This window comes from Barbus barbus (assembly GCF_936440315.1).
Source record: "Barbus barbus genome assembly, chromosome: 7".
Classification (NCBI taxonomy): Eukaryota; Metazoa; Chordata; class Actinopteri; order Cypriniformes; family Cyprinidae; genus Barbus; species Barbus barbus.
In genome coordinates this window covers 19,863,624-19,882,273 of record NC_136735.1, presented here as the reverse complement: position 1 = coordinate 19,882,273, position 18,650 = coordinate 19,863,624, and the positions used below count along the sequence as shown (strand labels likewise).

General features: G+C 38.6%; 2 protein-coding genes across 9 annotated transcripts in view; one reads left to right on the top strand and one right to left on the bottom strand.

The window, feature by feature from the left end:
• Positions 1–14,177, top strand: part of raph1b (Ras association (RalGDS/AF-6) and pleckstrin homology domains 1b) — a 50,703-nt gene extending 36,526 nt beyond the window's left edge. For 7 of the 8 annotated variants that reach the window (XM_079421266.1, XM_079421265.1, XM_079421264.1 and 4 more), the window contains 10 exons: positions 2,934–3,011; positions 6,213–6,372; positions 6,478–6,599; positions 7,340–7,405; positions 7,768–7,911; positions 8,447–8,557; positions 9,416–9,514; positions 9,728–9,848; positions 10,005–10,147; positions 11,317–14,177. In XM_079421266.1, the coding sequence (XP_079277392.1) occupies positions 2,934–3,011; positions 6,213–6,372; positions 6,478–6,599; positions 7,340–7,405; positions 7,768–7,911; positions 8,447–8,557; positions 9,416–9,514; positions 9,728–9,848; positions 10,005–10,147; positions 11,317–14,088 (3,816 nt within the window). In that variant the 3' untranslated portion in view covers positions 14,089–14,177. The remainder of the gene's footprint in view (positions 1–2,933; positions 3,012–6,212; positions 6,373–6,477; positions 6,600–7,339; positions 7,406–7,767; positions 7,912–8,446; positions 8,558–9,415; positions 9,515–9,727; positions 9,849–10,004; positions 10,148–11,316) is intronic. The other variant, XM_079421267.1, reaches the window with a different exon arrangement.
• A 181-nt stretch (positions 14,178–14,358) lies between these two features.
• On the bottom strand, positions 14,359–18,174 carry spp2 (secreted phosphoprotein 2). Its single transcript, XM_079421271.1, has 6 exons — positions 18,056–18,174; positions 17,720–17,841; positions 17,425–17,547; positions 16,269–16,376; positions 15,820–15,865; positions 14,359–15,730 (listed from the first exon to the last, which is right to left on the bottom strand). Exons 1-6 carry the CDS (start codon positions 18,111–18,113, stop codon positions 15,603–15,605), a joined length of 585 nt encoding a protein of 194 aa, XP_079277397.1. The 5' UTR covers positions 18,114–18,174; the 3' UTR covers positions 14,359–15,602.
• Positions 18,175–18,650: the final 476 nt, after the last annotated feature.

The following is an 18,650-nucleotide window of genomic DNA, read 5'->3' as shown; positions in this document are numbered from 1 at the left end:
TTGACAAAGCAAAAGCAGAATTGTTACAACTTATTTCAGTTTTTAGATTTTTAATACATTGAATAAGTGCATTGCATAAGTATTCATACCCTTAACTAAATATTTAGCTGAAGCACCTTTACAGTCTCAAGTCTTTTTTGTTTGATGCATCAGCATTTGGTAATTATCTGCCATTCTTCTTCTCACCTCCTCACCTCTCAAGCTCTGTCAGGTTGGATGGGGGCAGATGCACATTTTCAGGTTTCTCCAGAAATATTTGATTGGGTTCAAGCCCAGGATGGGGCTGGGCCACTCAAGGACATTCACAGACTTGTCTATAACCCGCTCTTGCTGTGTGCTTAGGGTCACTGTCCTGTTGGAAGGTGAACCTTCTGCCCAGTCTTAGGTTCTGAATGCTCTGGACTGGGTTTTCACTAAGGCTCTCTCAATATTTTGGTGCAATAAGAATTTCTTCTACTCTGATGAGTCCCTCAGTCCTTGCCACATCGCCTTAAAGCCGATATCGGTGGAGTGTTGCAGTGATGTTTTGTCCTGTACTGTAGATTTCTCCTATCTCCACATATGATCATGGAGCTCAACTAGAGTGACCATCAGGTTGTTGGTCACCACACTAACCAAAGCCCTTCTCCATCAATTGCTCAGCTTGGCCGGGAGGCCAGCTCTAGAAAGAGTCCTGGTTGTTTCAATCTTCTTCCATTAAGGGTAACAGAGACCACGTGCTTCTGTGAACATTCAATGATGCAGAATTTTTTTCTGAACTCTTCCCCAGATGTGTGGCGTGACACAAACCTGTTTCTGAGCTCTACAGGCAGTTCTTTTGACCTCAGGGCTTGGTTTTTGCTCTGATATGCATTATCAGCTGTTAGACCTCTTATTAAGATGCGTGTGCCTTTCCAATTCATACCCAATCAATTGAATTTACCACAGGTTAACCTCACTCTAAGTGTAGTACCATCTACAAGCAATATGAATGCTCCTGAGCTAAATTTCAACTGTTCCAGATAAGGGTATGAATACTTATGCAATGGAATCATTTAATTTTTTTAATTTTTAATAAATTTGCAAAGATGTTAAGAACATGTTTTTTTTCTTTACAATTATGGTGTATGGAGTGTAGATTGATGTGGAAAAAAAGTAATTTAAAGCATTTTAGCGTAAGGCAACAACATAAAACATGAAATAAATGAAGGGGTATGAATACTTTCGCAAGGCACTGCAAAATGTGTCTTGTTATATTCCAACATGTTGAAAATTTTTCTAGAATTTCTAGTGACGTAGAAATAATGCAGAATTTAATATTTCTTAATTTTACGCCATAATATTTATTTGTTTGAATTTCAGAATCCTAAAGATTCTGAATTACTGAATTATTACTGTTTAAATTTGATTTTCAATCTCTTGTTGTCATGTAATTTCGTTAAATAAAGCAGAGTCAGCTAAGTTTTATTTATTTGTCCTGTCATTAGACAGTCATTATCCATTTACACAAACTGAAGTGGAGATGTTCTTGAAATCCCACTCTGATTTCATCAGACCTCTCAAACAGTGTGTAGACACTGCAGGCTGCTGAGACACAGACTCTCTGCGCAAAACACAGACCGAGAGAAAACCAGAGAAAGGAAAAACTTCAAAGGGAATTTATCGAAGCCTCTGCCTCAGCTGTTTGCAGAACTCTCCCATTCTCTTTCTCTCTGCATCATAAATATGCATCAGCCATAGTGAGTCGAGAAAGAGAAACTGTCCTTTCATATCACATACCACACTTTTTTCCTTCCTTCCTCTTCTATGCTTTTTATTGCATATTCTTTGGATATTGAGATCTTTATTTGTCTGTCTCTGACTTTGTATTTATTAATCTACCAATAACCTCCCCATCCCGTTAGAAAAATATGACATCATAATAATAGTTGACTTAACACAGGGTCACTTAAAATCATTGTCCTTACAAACCTGGGGGGCTTCTTTAAATTAATGTGGAAAACAATAAATACAAAGCTTAGGCTTAGATATCATTTATCCCCACGGTACCCCCCAAAAAGGGAGGTGTTTTCCCACAACCACAGAAAAAAGATCAGAGAACAATATTATCTACTTTTGGGCTCCGCTTTATTGGTTAGTGGAAAGAACGTCGAAGAAACGGACCTCATTGATTGGCTGTTGAGAAGTATATGTACTTTCCGATTGGAGAAAAGGTACGAGAGGGTCTTTTTGGTCTGCTGGTGAGGGGGATTAAACCCTGTGATTGGGCACGCTACCAGAGACATGCAGCTGTTTCACAGAGAGGGAGAGAGACAGTGAAGAGAGGGGGAGGTCTCAATCCCTCCCAATGTTGAGGAGTAGAGTTGTGTGTAAGGTACTCTGGGTATAAAGATACTTGGGGAAGCATTTCATCTGTGTGTCGCGGCCAATGCACATTTCGGCTTCATGCTCCTTTAGATTGAGTTTAGATTTATTTTTCGGATTATGTGAGTGATTTTCTTCGGAGGTCATTTCTGCAGCTGCTCTGAAACTTCAGCTGGAAGTACCTGTCAGGCCTTGACATAGCTGGCGTTTGTGATGAGAACATTAATTTAATGGATTTCTGAAATAATTGAGCTGGTACAAATCTATGTATCTGTTAAAATTTGTATTGAATGAATGAACAGCCATTTCTCTAAAGAGCCGTTAACATGAGTGGTGGTTAAGGAGTGATCGTGTAACTGCCTTTTGTGTTGCTAGTTGATCAGACTTTGGTCTGGGTTTAGGGTTTAGGGATTGCTTTAAAAGGTCAGAATGGATGTGATGACTGCATGTTGGAGAGGGCAGGTAAGTGTAAAACAGAAATCCACCTGTCTGATTTTGTACCTCAGTAATGGATGACACTACTAGCAGACTGTTGGTGGAATACTATGCGAGTGTGTTTCTTTGTTAACATGTCATTGTATCATTCACAGGAAGAACAGGCTGCCAAAGCGAAGGCTGAGAAAATCCGTGTGGCGCTAGAGAAAATCAAAGAAGCCCAGGTTAAAAAAGTAAGTCAAAGCCTCTGTGAATCTCTGAGCTGAAGGGTCAGTAAACCTCCTCTTTCACTGCATGATGTAGCCCTTCACACGCTCTAGCTGGAGAATTCAGAATGAATGCACAGTAGAAAATAGGTCACTCGTGTCTGTGAGTCTCTGTCTGCTTAGAAGGGAAGATGCACAAACAAAATGTCGGTGAGGCTTTTGCTTCAAATTACTTGTTAAAAAGCATTTCATTGTTATTGCTGTTCAAACTGGTCAAAGGTTTGCGTTAATTCTTGAGAGACGATCTATCCTATTACACCATTCATAGGAGAAGGACTGTCAAAATAGATGACACCAGGCACATACTAATACCAAGTGAATGAATTAGACACAGTACAGTGATTGGACCTCTGTAGCTGAGACAGACGACTGTTTCCATTCATTGTGTGTTTAGAGAAAACTGACAGCATTGAGCAGCAGTGGTGCAGTGAGACTGATACGGAATGATACTGCATCAAATGCACTTTAAATAATACAATAAAAAAAAGAATCTAAAAATATACCGTGGACCCAAAATCTGAGACCCCTTTGAAAATGAAAAGCTGGAAATGAGAGATTTATATTTATATATATATATATATATATATATATATATATATATATATATATATATCAAATCTATATAAAAACTAACAAAGGTCACATTGAAAAAGCTAATTCATGACATTGACCATGTTAACTCAATAAAAGGTCAGAATTTCTTCAATTTAAAAAACCCAAGACTATCTTCAGAACATTCTTATATCATTCTGGATAACAGTGATTGTCAGGTTTTGCACTTGTGGAGTCTATGACAGCTCAACTTTTCATTCAGATAGCTGATGATATAATTTGTATATTGAAATGAAAATATGAATTAAGAATGTAAATTTTTGCAAGTGGCCTTTGGACCATATTGTGTATCCTTGTGGAGGAAAAAAAACTGCATGTAGTGAATGTTAAAAGATTTTGCAGACTGAAGCAAAGTTGCACTCAGTTTAGTCAAATTGGTGAAATTAGTGATTATTCTGTTAAAATAAGCCTTTCCTGCATTTATCAGTGTGTCAGTTTGTTACATTTCTGAGTTTGTACTCAATTGTTTCATTCAATTGAAATATTATTGCACAATGTGATAGATTGTTTGTGCTGAGGTCAAAGAATGAGGCAGGCAAGATATGTCATATAGTGCGTGTTTGTTGGAGCATATGTGTGTGAGGAAAGAGAGCATAAATTAGCAGCATGTTTTCTGCTGAGGCCAGGCTTGGAAAAGTGCCACATGCTCTCTTAATATTCTGATGGCTTTCAGGACCCCTGGTAGGGCTTTCTGGTAATGTGCCTATGCAACACTTTCTCTAGCCCTTCTCTTCGTTCCTCACTCTCAAGAAGAAAGAAATGGGGTGTGAAATAGAGAGGGACGAAAGCCAGTTGTCAGTCCTGTTCCCAATTAGTCTTTATTAAAGCCACATTTCTGAAGATCCACATCATATTCCAATTCAATCAATGTAAATCTTTGAGCAAAGTCAAACATTCCGATTTGAACAACATATTTGGAACACACTGTACTAATTATTGTTTTTTTTCCTTCTATATAATATCCCAAGTGCACAAGCTTTAGATGCATGCCATGTTTTTCCTGAATTAGTTATAGACATTTATTTGATTCTATTTAAAACATTTAAATTTGTCAAAACTGATTAAAAGTAGCACCAAAGTAAACCATGATGTTAGTATGTATTTCATTTTATGAGACCAAAAAAATGTAGACAACAAAAAACAACAAATCAAAACATAGCTGAACTACATTATATCCAGGGTCGAAAATTAACTTTCACTCGCTCAGTTTGGCTACTAAATTTTTTAAGTTACTGGGCAGAACTTCGGTCACTCTTCATTTTCAGTTCGTTAGCAAGGTAGTTGTTACGTTTAGGTATTGGGTGGGGTTAGGGATGTAGAATAAGGTCATGAAAAATATCTGCTTTATAAGTACTAATAAACAGCCAATATTTTAATAATTGGCATGCTAATAAGCAACTAGTTAATATTGAGAATTGGTCCCTATAGTGTTATCAGAAGTTCTATTAGCCATGACAAAAATATAAGAAACAAACACTTTTTTATGAGTCACTGCTTAGATTTGAGCATAGTCGTTACAATTCTGAAAAAATGAAAGAGTAGTGCCATAAACTGAATTCTGTTTGTGAGAAAATTCTCTTAAAAAGCAACATTTATTTTGGTGTAAATTCCAAATTTAACACACTTCAAAATAAATGTTTGATGGTAAACATGTTGAAGATTAGCACATAGGCAATTCATAAATTGATCAGCTGTTTCCTCACAAAAGTCAGTGTACTGAACTCTCCTCACTGACATCCATTCATAAACAGTCAGTCTATTCTCATTTCCAAAGTAATTTCATGATAACATTCACATGCTGTTCGCATCAATATATTGACGGCTTGTGTTTCTCATTGCAAACAGCTGATTTCCTGGTAATGTTACAGTAAAGATGATAAAGAGTGCTTTTGGTGACTGTATAGTGGTGCACAAAATTCTTGAAACTGTAGAATTTATCATATGCCTAGGCAGTGAGAACAGATTGAAAAAGTCTCTTCACAGTTGCGTTGTTTTGCTAATGTTAAAGGCTCCTTTTAGATCAAATAGAGCATACTTTAAATAAAAAGTGATGGAACATAATATATAAATCATAACCTGGCAAATTGGCAAGGGAGTTGATAGCATCTACTGCCACTGTTGATTTTTACTGCATTTGGCAGATTGGCACATGTACCTGTACTTGATTTATTGTGGTTCATTCAAAGTAGCCACCCTTTGGTTAGATTACAGATAGCTTGGGAATAAACTCTGGGTATTTTGGCAACTAGCTTGACCAAACCAACCAACTTGAGGTGCATCCTGGGATGATTTTCAAACAGTATTGGTGGAGTTACCATGTTTACAGGCCACTTGATAGCTACTTTTCTTTCTCTATCCCATTCAGTTTATCCATTTCAAGGACAGTTATTAAACATTAATTTATTTATTTTGGTAAAAACAAATTAATATGTAGGTATAATGTACTGTATATTTATCTACAGATTGTGACATTCCATGAAAATGTATGTGCAAATATTGCTGTATTCAATACTTTAATGAACCAAAATTTCCTTTCCTATTAATCTTCTTCATCAGCTGGTGATACGTGTACACATGTCAGATGAGAGCTCAAAGACCATGATGGTGGATGAGAGGCAGACTGTCAGGCAGGTGCTGGACAGTCTGCTGGATAAATCTCACTGCGGTTACAGTCCGGACTGGGCCCTGGTTGAGACCATCCCTGAGCTACAGATGGGTGAGGACACATGCACATGCTTAGATACCCTGTGAACCTGAGGGACAATAAGATCATGATTTTGTCCCTTTCATTCTCGCTCACACTTTCAATCATTTTCCTCAGAGAGAATTTTTGAAGACCACGAGAATCTGGTGGAGAACTTGCTCAACTGGACCAGAGACAGTCAAAATAAACTCATGTTCATTGAACGGATTGAAAAATATGCACTTTTCAAAAATCCACAGGTGAAGCTCTTTTTTGGTGACATATACAGAAAACAATTCTGATTAAACAGAGATTCAAAATCTGTTTTAATCATAGACACAAAACATTAAGTCACTACTTAATTAGAAACAAATTAGCCAAATTAGAAACATTTAGACCATTTTAAACCCCAATGTACACTACTGTTCAAACGTTTGGGATCAGTATGGGTTTTTTTTTTTTTTTTTGGTAAAAAATACTTTTATTCAGGAAGTTTCACAAAGTTACAGCATTTGATCTAAAGTGACAGTAAATACGTCTATAAAAAAAATAATGATAACTCTTTTGAACTTTCTATTCTTCAAAAAGTTCTGAAAAATTTGTGTTTTTTCCACAAAAATATGCATCACAACTGTTTTCAACTTCAATAACAATACATTTTTGCTTAAGCAGAAAAACAGCATACTAGAATGATTTCTGAAGGATCATGTGACACTGAAGACTAAACTTCAGCTTTTCATTTTCAATAATGTATTGCTGTAATATTTCACAAAAAAAATAGTTTTTACTGTATTTTTGATCAAATAAATGCAACCTTAGTGAGCATTCTTTCAAAAAATATTTAGAAATTTTACTGAACCTAAACTTTTGAACAATAGTGCATGTATGTATACACTCTGATCTAAAGATAGGTTTAAAGTAATAGTAATGAGCTATGATTCTTTTTATCTTTTATGTTGTCACCCTGATTCACTTGTTGCATGTTGTGTATGTTTTTAAGAACTATTTACTTGGGAGGAAGGAGACCTCTGAGATGGCAGACAGAAACAAGGAGGCATTGCTGGAGGTAAATTACACGTTATAATACAAATTATAGATTGATATCATATTGCAATGGTACCTTTTCAATTAAACCAACTATCCCGCTCAGAAAACCTCAAACACCTTTTATAAAGACCTAGACTAACTAGCCTAACCTCTTATTGCCTGCTGTGCATAATTTTGTTTTGTTGTTTTTGCTTTCCTTGGTTAACATGCAAATTGCAAATGCATACAAAAAGTTAATGTAACCCAAAGCCTTCATCAATGTTAATTTTAAAGTGTTGATTGTGATGTCCGACTGAGTTTACAGCTGTCTATATCTGTCAAGATAAAATTTCTGAATGCTTGACCGTACGATGATGTATTTTGTATCTGTATGTCTTGAAGGAATGTTTTTGTGGAAGCTCAGTGTCTGTTCCTGAAATTGAGGGAGTCTTGTGGTTGAAGGAGGATGGCAAAAAGTCTTGGAAGAAGCGCTACTTTCTGCTGAGGGCATCTGGCATCTATTTTGTGCCGAAGGGCAAAGCCAAGGTCGGTGTTATTGTTTGTTTATTTTTGTTTTATCATGTGATTAGGTATTATGTTCCCATTAAATGGACACAGAACTTAATAAACTCGAGTGGAATTTCCTGTTTATGGATTCACTGAGGATACTCTACACAAACCATATGCTGTTTGTCATCCACTTACAATAAATCATGGGGCTTTAATTCCCAGAGGGAACCATGCCTTATTTTCTTATACAGTATTCATGTTTTTATACAATTTCAAGTCAGTCACAACAAGCATACATATGAACAACTGTTTCATGTTAGTATTAAATTCTTTGACATTTAAGGACATGGGCTTGTCTGTCTGTAATGTTTTTGCACAGACTCACTGATATCCTCTTGTGGTTGATCCTGGGTATTTGCTTCTGCTTGGTACCTTGAATATATTATTTTTATAAATGTTTGCCTTTATCATCTCAATTTCAATCACTTTAAGCTAAAAATAATAAACTATCCAAATTCGACAGACCGTAATAAATATGAACCAATATTAATGTTTAATTTGATCACTGTAGGCTTCAAGGGATTTGGTGTGCTTCCTGCAGTTGGACCATGTTAATGTTTATTATGGTCAGGACTACCGGAGCAAGTACAAGGCCCCCACTGACTACTGCCTGGCCCTCAAGGTGTGTGTGATGTTATGGCTTCTTGTCCTTTAGCCAGTTTAAATGATGTGCAACTTGACTGTTACCTTTTATAAAACTGGTTCATATACTGCCTTTCAAATATTTGGGGCATTTTTTGGAAAACAGTTAATACTTTTATTCAAAAAGAATGCATTACATTGATCAAATGTGACAGTAAAGACATCTATGATGTTACAAATGCTCTTTTAAATCTTTTAACCTTTCTATTCATCAAGGAATCCAGAAAAAATGCAACTGCTATAGAAATGTAAAAAAAAAACAGCTTTCAACATCGATAACAATAAGAGATGTTTCTTATGTGAAGACTGGAGTAATGGCAGCTGAATTGCTTTTTTTAAATATATTCACATACAAAAACAGTTATTTTAAATTATAATAACATTTCATATAATTACTCTTTATTGTATTATTGATCAATTACATGCAGCCCTAGTGAACTTATGAGACTTCTTTCAAAAACTTAAAAACAATTCAGACCCCAGTCATTTGAATAGTAGTGTATATCAACAACATCTCACGAACCTCAGCAGCTAATGAAGCGAAGCTGTCCACCTAGACGTTTTACACATTATAGCATCCAAGAATAAAATGTATTGATTCCTGTAAATTTTCACAAATATAAATAGGCTACGTCTGTGCGTATTTTAAGCTAAATTTAAAAATAGGTTAGGTGACAGGTGGCTAACTAGATGGACAACTGGCATGTGATTGTGTAACAGATGGCTTTGCACCATTGTTACTGCCCTCTAGTGGTTCGTTAGTATTGGCAATCCAAAAAAAAAAGTTGAACCTTTGTTGTTTTCAATGTCTTGGTAATATTGTTGATTGTGCCCACAGCACCCTCAGATACAGAAGAAGTCACAGTATATCAAGTATCTGTGCTGTGATGATGTCAGAACTCTACACCAATGGGTTAATGGCATTCGTATTGCTAAGGTAATCCCATAGCTTTCTATAGTCTGTCATGTTTTCTGTTGAGTTAATGAACCCTGTGGCCTAAAAACATGTTCTTCTGAAACTAATATGCCACATTATATATATATATATATAACAAATGCTCTTCTGTATTTAAAAAGGAATTTATAACCAGAGCTCATGTTGGAAATTGCTTAATCTTCAACCATGTATGTATGTATGTTTTATGCACAGTATGGGAAGCAGTTGTATGTGAACTACCAGGAAGCCATGAAACGCACAGAAGCTGCCTATGACTGGTCTTCTCTCTCCAGCACCAGCATAAAGTCGGGAACAAGCTCAGTTAGTATACCTGGTGAGTAACTTGAACCTGATCACTTGAAATATATCATAGACATTGGTAGTTATGGAGCATTTTCCTTTCATGGCATAATAGTGATTTTACTGACTTGTCACTGTATATGTATGGGTTACTGGCTGATGTTTTGTGTTTATTTGTTTGTGCTTAAAGAATCACAGTCAAACCACTCTAGCCAAGCAGACAGTGGTATGTCGGATGGTACTTCGTCCTTCCATGCCCGTTCCCAGAGTGTAGTCAGTTCAATCTTCTCTGAGGCCTGGAAGAGAGGGACTCAAATAGAGGAGAGCACAAAGGTGAGTCGTCCTCTTGCTCTGGAAAGATATATATCTTTATATGGGTACTTGATACAACACCACAGAGTAAAGGCCTTTTCAGACTGAACTTGAAAGTTTGCTGCGAATGTTCATTGCGCCGATGCTTTTAAATCAAAACAATAGATCCCTATGGGGCTAATCACACCAGGTGCGATCATTCGTGGCGTAAAAAAGTGAGGATTTTTTTCCCCGTCTTGTCAATATTTTCCCCCGTCGCGCCGCAACAAAACGAGCCGTTGAATGAGATTTGAGCTTAGATCACGTGCGCGGAGCAGCTGCTGCACAAAAGGGCAAGATGGTGGCACTGTTTCGAAAACCAATGTAAACAAACACCGAGGAAGAGTATTCTAAGAGAGAAGAGGATGCTGAGTTCTTGTTATTATTGGTATCTGAGAACAGATTTATTCTCACATGTTCATTATACAGAATATAATTTCTATTAATTCTCCACTGATTGTGATCTGAAGAGCACTGTCCGTTTTCTTCCACGTGCGCGAGTGTAATGAGTCGCGATGAAGAGCGCGTTCACTCAAGATCTGTCAGTCATGGGATAATATCTCCTGCCGTTACATATGAAAAATTGTATGCAGCTCATAATATTTTTATAACAATAAAGGATGTTTATGACAAATGATAAGCAAGTGTTCGATCCATTATAAAACATACAACGAGTGCATGTCTGGCTATTGTAGGATAAAAATCCACTTTAGATCTCAACTGGAAGTTATTACAAGTACTGGATGGTTTACAGTGGGTTTTAAGCAAAAAACATAATCACATACATTTTCAAATGTAGCTTGATGCAAATTGTACCTGTAATCTTGTAAGCATTATAAATTGTTTGTGTTTATGGTGTAGAACCAAACTTTATTTATCTTAATTTGATGCTGTATGTTTGAGCAGCAGACCATATATATACAAGATATATCTGAGGAAAAATGCATTGCTGGTTGGCACCACCTAGTGTGCAGGCATGAATTAGCAGAAGGCAATTGTTTCGTGCTCGGTGTGAAAGCACTATTCGTCGACGATTCACTGCACTTTTTCACATCGCGCTCAGTGTGAAATGGCCTTAAGATGAACCACACTAAAGGAAATTAAATTAAGAAATAACATTATTAATTCTTGTTTTCTTCATATTTGTTCAGGCAAGGCCAGAATCAATGCGTTCAACCCATTCGAGCCATAGCAGCCATTCTTCTCATCATGTGCCTCAACAGCAACATCCACACCCAGTGCAACAGCCACATCCACATTCAATTCCACAATCACGTGGAAGTGTCACCCAGGCACCAATACAGACACCGATACAGGCACCGATACAGGCACCAATACAGACACCGATACAGGCACCGATACAGGCACCAATACAGACACCGATACAGACACCGATACAGGCACCGGCACAAGTACCACACCAGGCAACTCCAGCCCCACCACCGCCACCTCCTCCACCACCTCCTCCACCCCCCCCTCCTCCTATTTCCAATATCCCCCACCATGCCACACCTACCATGTTCGCCAAATATAGCACTATCACTCGACTGCAGAATGCCTCTCATGCCACAAGTCACCACAAGCCTCAGCCTCAAGTCCAGCAGCAAGTGCCACCAGTCCCACTGGCCTCCAAACCACAATCAAACAATATTCCACCAGGGGCTAACATCCCACCCCCTCCTCCTCCACCTCCACCTGCCCCAATGCCTCCACCCGGATCAGCCATGGCTGTTTTGAAGCTTGGTCCTCCAGCCCCAGCAACAGTTCTACAGTCCTCCCCTCCTCCACCCCCCTCACCTCCACCACCTCCTCCCATAATGCCCATCCTGTCACAGCCTCTACCGCCTCCACCTCCCATAATGCCAATGCAGTCACAGCCTTTACCACCTCCTCCCATAATGCCAGTGCAGTCACAGCCTTTACCACCTCCTCCTCCCATAATGCCGGTGCAGTCACAGCCTTTACCACCTCCTCCACCCATTATGCCAGTGCAGTCAAAGCCTTTACCACCTCCTCCACCCATTATGCCGGTGCAGTCACAGCCTTTACCACCTCCTCCTCCCATAATGCCGGTGCAGTCACAGCCTTTACCACCTCCTCTACCCATTATGCCAGTGCAGTCACAGCCTTTATCACCTCCTCCCATAATGCCTGTGCAGTCACAGCCTTTACCACCTCCTCCACCCATAGTGTCAATCCAGTCACAACCCCTCCCACCACCTCCACCCATATTGCCAATCCAGTCGCAACCTTTACCACCTCCTCCACCCCCTCTTCAGGCTAATGGCCTTCCCCCTCCTCCACCACCCTCAACAGTACAGGCACCTTTCATAACCAATGGACTCAAGAAGGTCCTTGTCCACAAATTTCCCAATGTTCCGCATTTAATACCCCCAGCCAATCAGATCCATTCTCCTCCTCCCCCTCCACCACCGCCACCACTCCCACCATCAGCACCTACACTCCCTCGCCAACAGAATATTGCTACAGCTCCATATCCACCACCACCACCACCACCTCCACCAGCCCCCATGCAGCTGCCAATTCAACCTGCAGTTTTGCCAAAAACGTTCACTGGTGTATTTCCACCCCAAACAGCACCAAAACCTTTGTATGGCATTCTTCCAGTATCCCCAGTAGCTCCAGCACCTCAAGCTCCAGCACCACCACCACCTCCCCCACCTCCTCCTCCTCCTCCACCTCCAGCACCATTGAAGAACCAACCCCCACCTACATTGCCCAAGCAGCACAGCATCTCAAAGACACTACCCTTCTCCAACCAAACCTCATCAGTACCATCTCTGGTTAAGCAGCTTGCTAGCCAGTTTCCTGTTGTGTCTCCTGCAATGACCAGTCAAACTGAATCTCAAAGTCACAGAGCTCCCCAGTCCTTACCTGCAGTGAAGGCTAAACCAAAATGGCAGCCTGTAGGTCAAGGCCAGCAGCAACAGAAGTCACCTGAATTTCCACCACCTCCTCCAGAGAGTACCCTTGCCTTTCCTTCACCACCACCTCCGCCACCACCACCACCACCTCCTCCAGGTCCTACCCCTCCTCCTCCTCCACCACCTCCTCCTCCAATGTCAGGCTCCCCTATCAGGAAGTCCCCTTCTGGCTCATCTGCAGGTGTCAAGAAACCTCCACCGACACCTCAGCGCAACTCCAGTGCGAAGTACAATGCCTCGGTGGACTACCAGGAGTCCCGCAGGAACTTGGTGAGCAAGTTTAACCCTAGTTCATCATTGACATCAAGCTCCAGTAGCTCACCCTCCAAAGAGCTTTCTACAGGTCCGCAGGCACCCCCCAAACCAGGAAAGCTCAATCTGGCAAATCTTCCTTTGGCTTTGCAGGACAAATTGAATCAGAGCCGCCAATCCACTGCAGACTTCCCATCCCCTCCACCCCCAGAAAATGACATCTTCCCCCCTCCCCCACTGGAGTCTGACCTCCCTCCACCACCGCCCCTTCCAGGTGATCCAAATGGTTTGTCTCCGAAAGTGGCTGTGGTCAATCCTCAGCCCCAGCCTGCTTGGGGCAAGAGTTCCCTGAAAAAGACGCAACCTCCAGCGTCAATTCGCTGTAACAACACTATTAGAGAGCCTCCACCACTCTCACCATCTTCCATACAAGGGGGCCCTATTCCCCCTTCTTCTCCCAAAGGCACCACGCAGCCGAACTTCTTGGAGGACCTTAACAAGACACTGAAACGCAAGTCCTCACGAGTCTCTGGAGACAAAGTAGACCCTGTGGCCACAATGGATGACATGGCTTTGCCACCACCTCCACCTGAGCTTCTGAATGATCAACAGAGACACAGTGGTAGTGGCTTCATGTCCGGGAATATCTCAGGCTATGCAACGCTACGGCGAGGGCCTCCTCCTGCCCCACCCAAGCGGGACCACAGCACCAAACTCACAAACTGAGAAAACGGCATTTCCTGGACACTCTTGCTTGCTATTTACATGTTTGTCTCATAGAAGCCTTCATTTTGTTGATATGCTCAGCTTTTTCTGTACAAAACCGCTCAAGAAGTTCCAGCTTTACTGTGATTTTGTGACCGTGCATCAGTTCCAGTTCCAAACAACTGAGTGATTCCACTTCAACACCTTGGTACTGCATGGAAGACAAAACTACATTAAACTATTAATCTTATTGATTTTTGGGAAGACAAACATTTTGAACTTTGGGGTTGGGTGGGATTTTTAATTTTGATTTTATATTGTTTTTATATTATCGATTATTTAATAATCTAAAGAGATTTTATTTCAGACTGAAGTTTTTTTTAAGTGGTTGGATGGTTGTTGTTGTTTGAGGAGTTTTAGATGGGTAGGCTGAATTAGACAGTGTGTTTGGCTGGTATATTAGTTTGGCACAACTTTAACCATTTATGTGGCAGATCCAGTCCTCAATAGATGCATCTAGAATTGATCTTGATCACTATTGTTCTTTGAGCCACTAAGTGCGTTTTAGTTGTATTTGTCAAAACTGTAACATGAAGGACTTTTTGTTCAGGGAGTTGCCCCAATGTCTAGTTCTGTGAGACTGTGGAAAGTTTGCTTTTTTTTTAATTAGACCTGTTTAAATTGTAGATATTCTCATTTGCTGCAGTATCTTTGTCTAGGTAAAACAAATGTTCCTTGTTGGTCCTTACTTCCTCTGGTGAACGTTCAAGCTGACTTTTACAAATTGTTCACCTATGAAGAGATGGACTTAAGTCATGTGACTGAATGACACAATCATTATTCACATAGATTTATCTTATATCCTGTATTATAACCTGTATTATTGGCTCATGAATACAGCCATGCCTTAAGATTCTAGAACATGTGTATCAAACAACTGATCAAAATATTCTCATCTTATAAAAAGAGGCCATTAGGAAGTTCAGTTTCCCTGTAGGTTTTACTTAAAGGATTTTGGCTTATTTTCTCCATTCAGACATGACGTGCAACTTCAGAATCTTTCAGTGAGCACCTATAATAGCCACTTGGCACAAACAATTATGCATATTAACTCATGTCCACATTTCATTTTTAAGAATTTGTTTATTGAATGTATTTACAATATCATGAAAGTTTTCAGGTTGTTGAGAAGTGACTAACTGAAGTTGAGATTAAATTATTAATGTATCCGGTCATGATCCATTAAAAGGTCAATGAACATCATCCTCTGCATATCCCTCTGCAAAATGTATAATTTAAAATGAAATTATACATGTTGATATCATCCATGTTTCTGTTTTTATTGGGTTTCTTGTGGAGGTTAATGCCAGCAGGTTTCTGTTCGTATTCACATCTCTTACAGTGAATAATCTTGTTTCATGTTTCAGTGGAGGCTGCAGTTATTGGTTCCTTAGTACAGTAGTCTTTTCATTTAGCTTTGTTTGTAGCACCTAAATGTTTGTATGAAGAGTCTTCATGTGATTTCATCCAGCAAGTCAGTGATATGGCAGGTGATTGTCGAAATGGTCTCCACGAACATGGTTGTTTTCAGTGTTGCCATGATGACCCGCACGTATTGGTGGAGCCATGTTAATACTTGGTGCTGAAGTTGAATGTGTGCGGTCTACAAATATGTCAAAAGCATTATCAGCATTGTGATCACAATATTAATATGCCAAATATGAAGGTGTAAAAGATGACAAGTTTATTTACCTCTAGTCCCAAAATGATTTAAATCGTAGTATAATCCCAACCCCCCCTGTTGGCGGAAAAGTATTGTCAGCAATTAATTCATTTAGTCAGTCATGTATTTCTAAATTAAAATGTATTTACTTAAAATGAAAATAACATTTTATATAAACACTATATGTAAACATTGTTATTCTGTATATTTAACTATCCTTGACATAGGTTACATTTAGTCATTTTGCAGACGCTTTTATCCAAAGCAACTTACAATTGGGGAATGCATTGAGGTTACATACTTCTGCACAATAGTCGATGAATAGTTTTCAATCAAATTAAATTTACTGATGCAAACGTGCACTTCATTCTAGCCTTTCTTGCTTGTCTACTAGACACTTACATTTTGGTGCGTATCTACTCATGGTAATGTTTGTGTGCCCCTGCTGAAATATATTTTTCTTTATGTTGACACTCACCTCCTCACTGGACTCCGAGCTCGAGCTGTCGGCCTTTGTGCATCTGAGAGAGATGATACTCGTGACGTCCCGATTCACTCTGGCTCTGATATAGCACCCTTCCTCCGACTAAAACCCCAAGGGTATGGACAAGAATCAAACAAGATTTGTGAAAAAAGAATCTTATACTCTTTAATAATAATCAATATTAGTTATTACTAACAATTATGCAAGTTTCTACGAAGCATTGTTAATATACACATTTTAAAAATATTGCAGCAAATTCAGCAGTCACAAAACCTTTTAGTTTTTGTTTTGCTTTTAACAGTTATTACGGCCAATTTCTCAGTACTTTCAAATCTCTTCATACAGTAAGCACAATAGTATCTGGATAAACTGATCAAGACATCAATTTACTGCATTTCTACAGTAATACCACCATACTGAAATATGTTCTAAACCTAATACCTACACAAGTGTTAGTCTTTCAATTTCATCACGTCTGTAAAAATGGGGAAACTTGCTGTTTTGTAAAGAAATTTTACAAAAGAAAACATTGTGTAATGCTCTCTCTTGTTAGTGTATTGCTTTTCAATTTTACAATTAATTGTAAATAGTGAGGATTAAATGTCAACATTTACAGTAGAAAGACTGATAGTATTATCCTGTAAACACTCCAATAATTTTTTTTTTTTTTTTTGTTACAGTGTTAGGAGAACTGTGTGCAGAGTATTTGTTTGTTTTTGTTTTTTTTTAAGTTACCTAATATTTAAAAACTGAGTCCTAGTGATTAAGGCTGCATTTATTTGACCAAAATAAGTAAAACATTATTATATAAATATATTGAAAATTCTCAGCATCGGGGAAATGCAGTCTCTTACAAAGACCTATAAAATAAAAATATGAAATGTTGAAATCTATATAAATTATTGCCCTGATTATCTAGACAACGTTGACGTGATGACATATTTATGGGTAATTTATATACTGAAAATTAAAATCACTCATAGTAGTTAATACAAATTTAATGAATATTCACATATTGCCTCTATTACTTCCACAATTCAACTTCAGCAATTAAAAGGGAATTTAAAAGGTGTTATCAATTTAATTATGAATGGTGCACAAATCTGGTACAATTATTACAATCTATCTTGAATATCTTGAGATAACTTACCACAAAAAAACCTTTGCGGTACATGCAGCCCTGAGGATCGACCCCAGAGCTCTTCTGACACTCCGTCTCCCTAATACCAAACCTCAGATGCAGATCAAATGTGTTCATTCCCAGAGGAACAATCTTAAGGGTAACAAACGCAAATTATCAGCAGTCAAAATTTTGGGCTGTTGCTTTTTTTTAACTATTCATTTGTTATAGTTTGTCTACTGGTCTTTCATTGATGACTGGATCCTCACTAGTCACCAGTTCTGCCAGATGTAGAAATAAAAGAGTTGTAAGAATGTGTACTGACCCTCTTTACAGATGCCTTGGACACTCTGTAGAGGTGATTCCTGGCAATGCGTGCATTAATCTGATGGAGTGCCATATGCAGAGCATCATCTGCTTTTGAGCTGAGCTCAAACAAAGGAAAGCCTATGGATGCATGTCAGAGGTCATGTTACACATTTAATGATTTACAACTAGATCCCCAAAAAACACTTTTAAGATTAGAAGTCAACACGTTAGACTAATGACTAATTTTAACATGAACTGAAAGCTGCATATGTTTCCATTGTTAGTATTGTCACATATTTATTCCTTACATCTAGTAGTCTGTGCTAATTATAGACATCAAGATCACACTCACCTAAACCTCCCAAAACCTGCAGGAGCAGAAAGAGAAAAACACAGCACCTCATTTTCATGTCAATCAGACTGGACGCTCTTACTACCAAACAGTCCCGTTTTTAACTGTTATGGCTCTTATAACTCTCCTCCTCCTTTCTGAGTACAAGGCGTTGTTTAATTTGGCGTCTCCCTCCTGTTCGTGCACAGCTGGGTAAAGACGAACTTTGTCATGCAGATCCAATGCTTGTTTTACCCAGAATATGGTCTGATAATCTGATTTCCAAAACGACTGCAAAATTACTACATATCCTTTTTGATGTGATGTACTTGAAAAACTCTGTACAGTTAGCAGCTGTTAATTCATTCATAGTACCCCACTATATATATATACACATATACATACATATATGACAATTATATGATGTTTATACAAGGCAACACATAACTGTAAAATGCTATAAAATAGTTTTAAAACAACATATTCATGCATATATATATATATATATATATATATATGTGTGTGTGTGTGTGTGTGTGTGTCACCTTATAATTTTCTGTAAAAGGACATTTAGAGAAGTGTCTGCATGAATGATGCATCTGTTACATTCATTTAT

Excerpts from the sequence above, each read along its gene's own strand:
- spp2 (XM_079421271.1), bottom strand. The coding sequence starts at position 18,113 with ATGAAAATGAGGTGCTGTGTTTTTCTCTTTCTGCTCCTGCAGGTTTTG. Across the intron at positions 17,842-18,055 it reads GCAGGTTTTGGGAGGTTTAG|GCTTTCCTTTGTTTGAGCTC; the intron begins GTGAGTGTGATC and ends ATGCATCCATAG. Across the intron at positions 15,731-15,819 it reads AAATCATTTTGGGACTAGAG|ACCGCACACATTCAACTTCA; the intron begins GTAAATAAACTT and ends ACATATTTGTAG.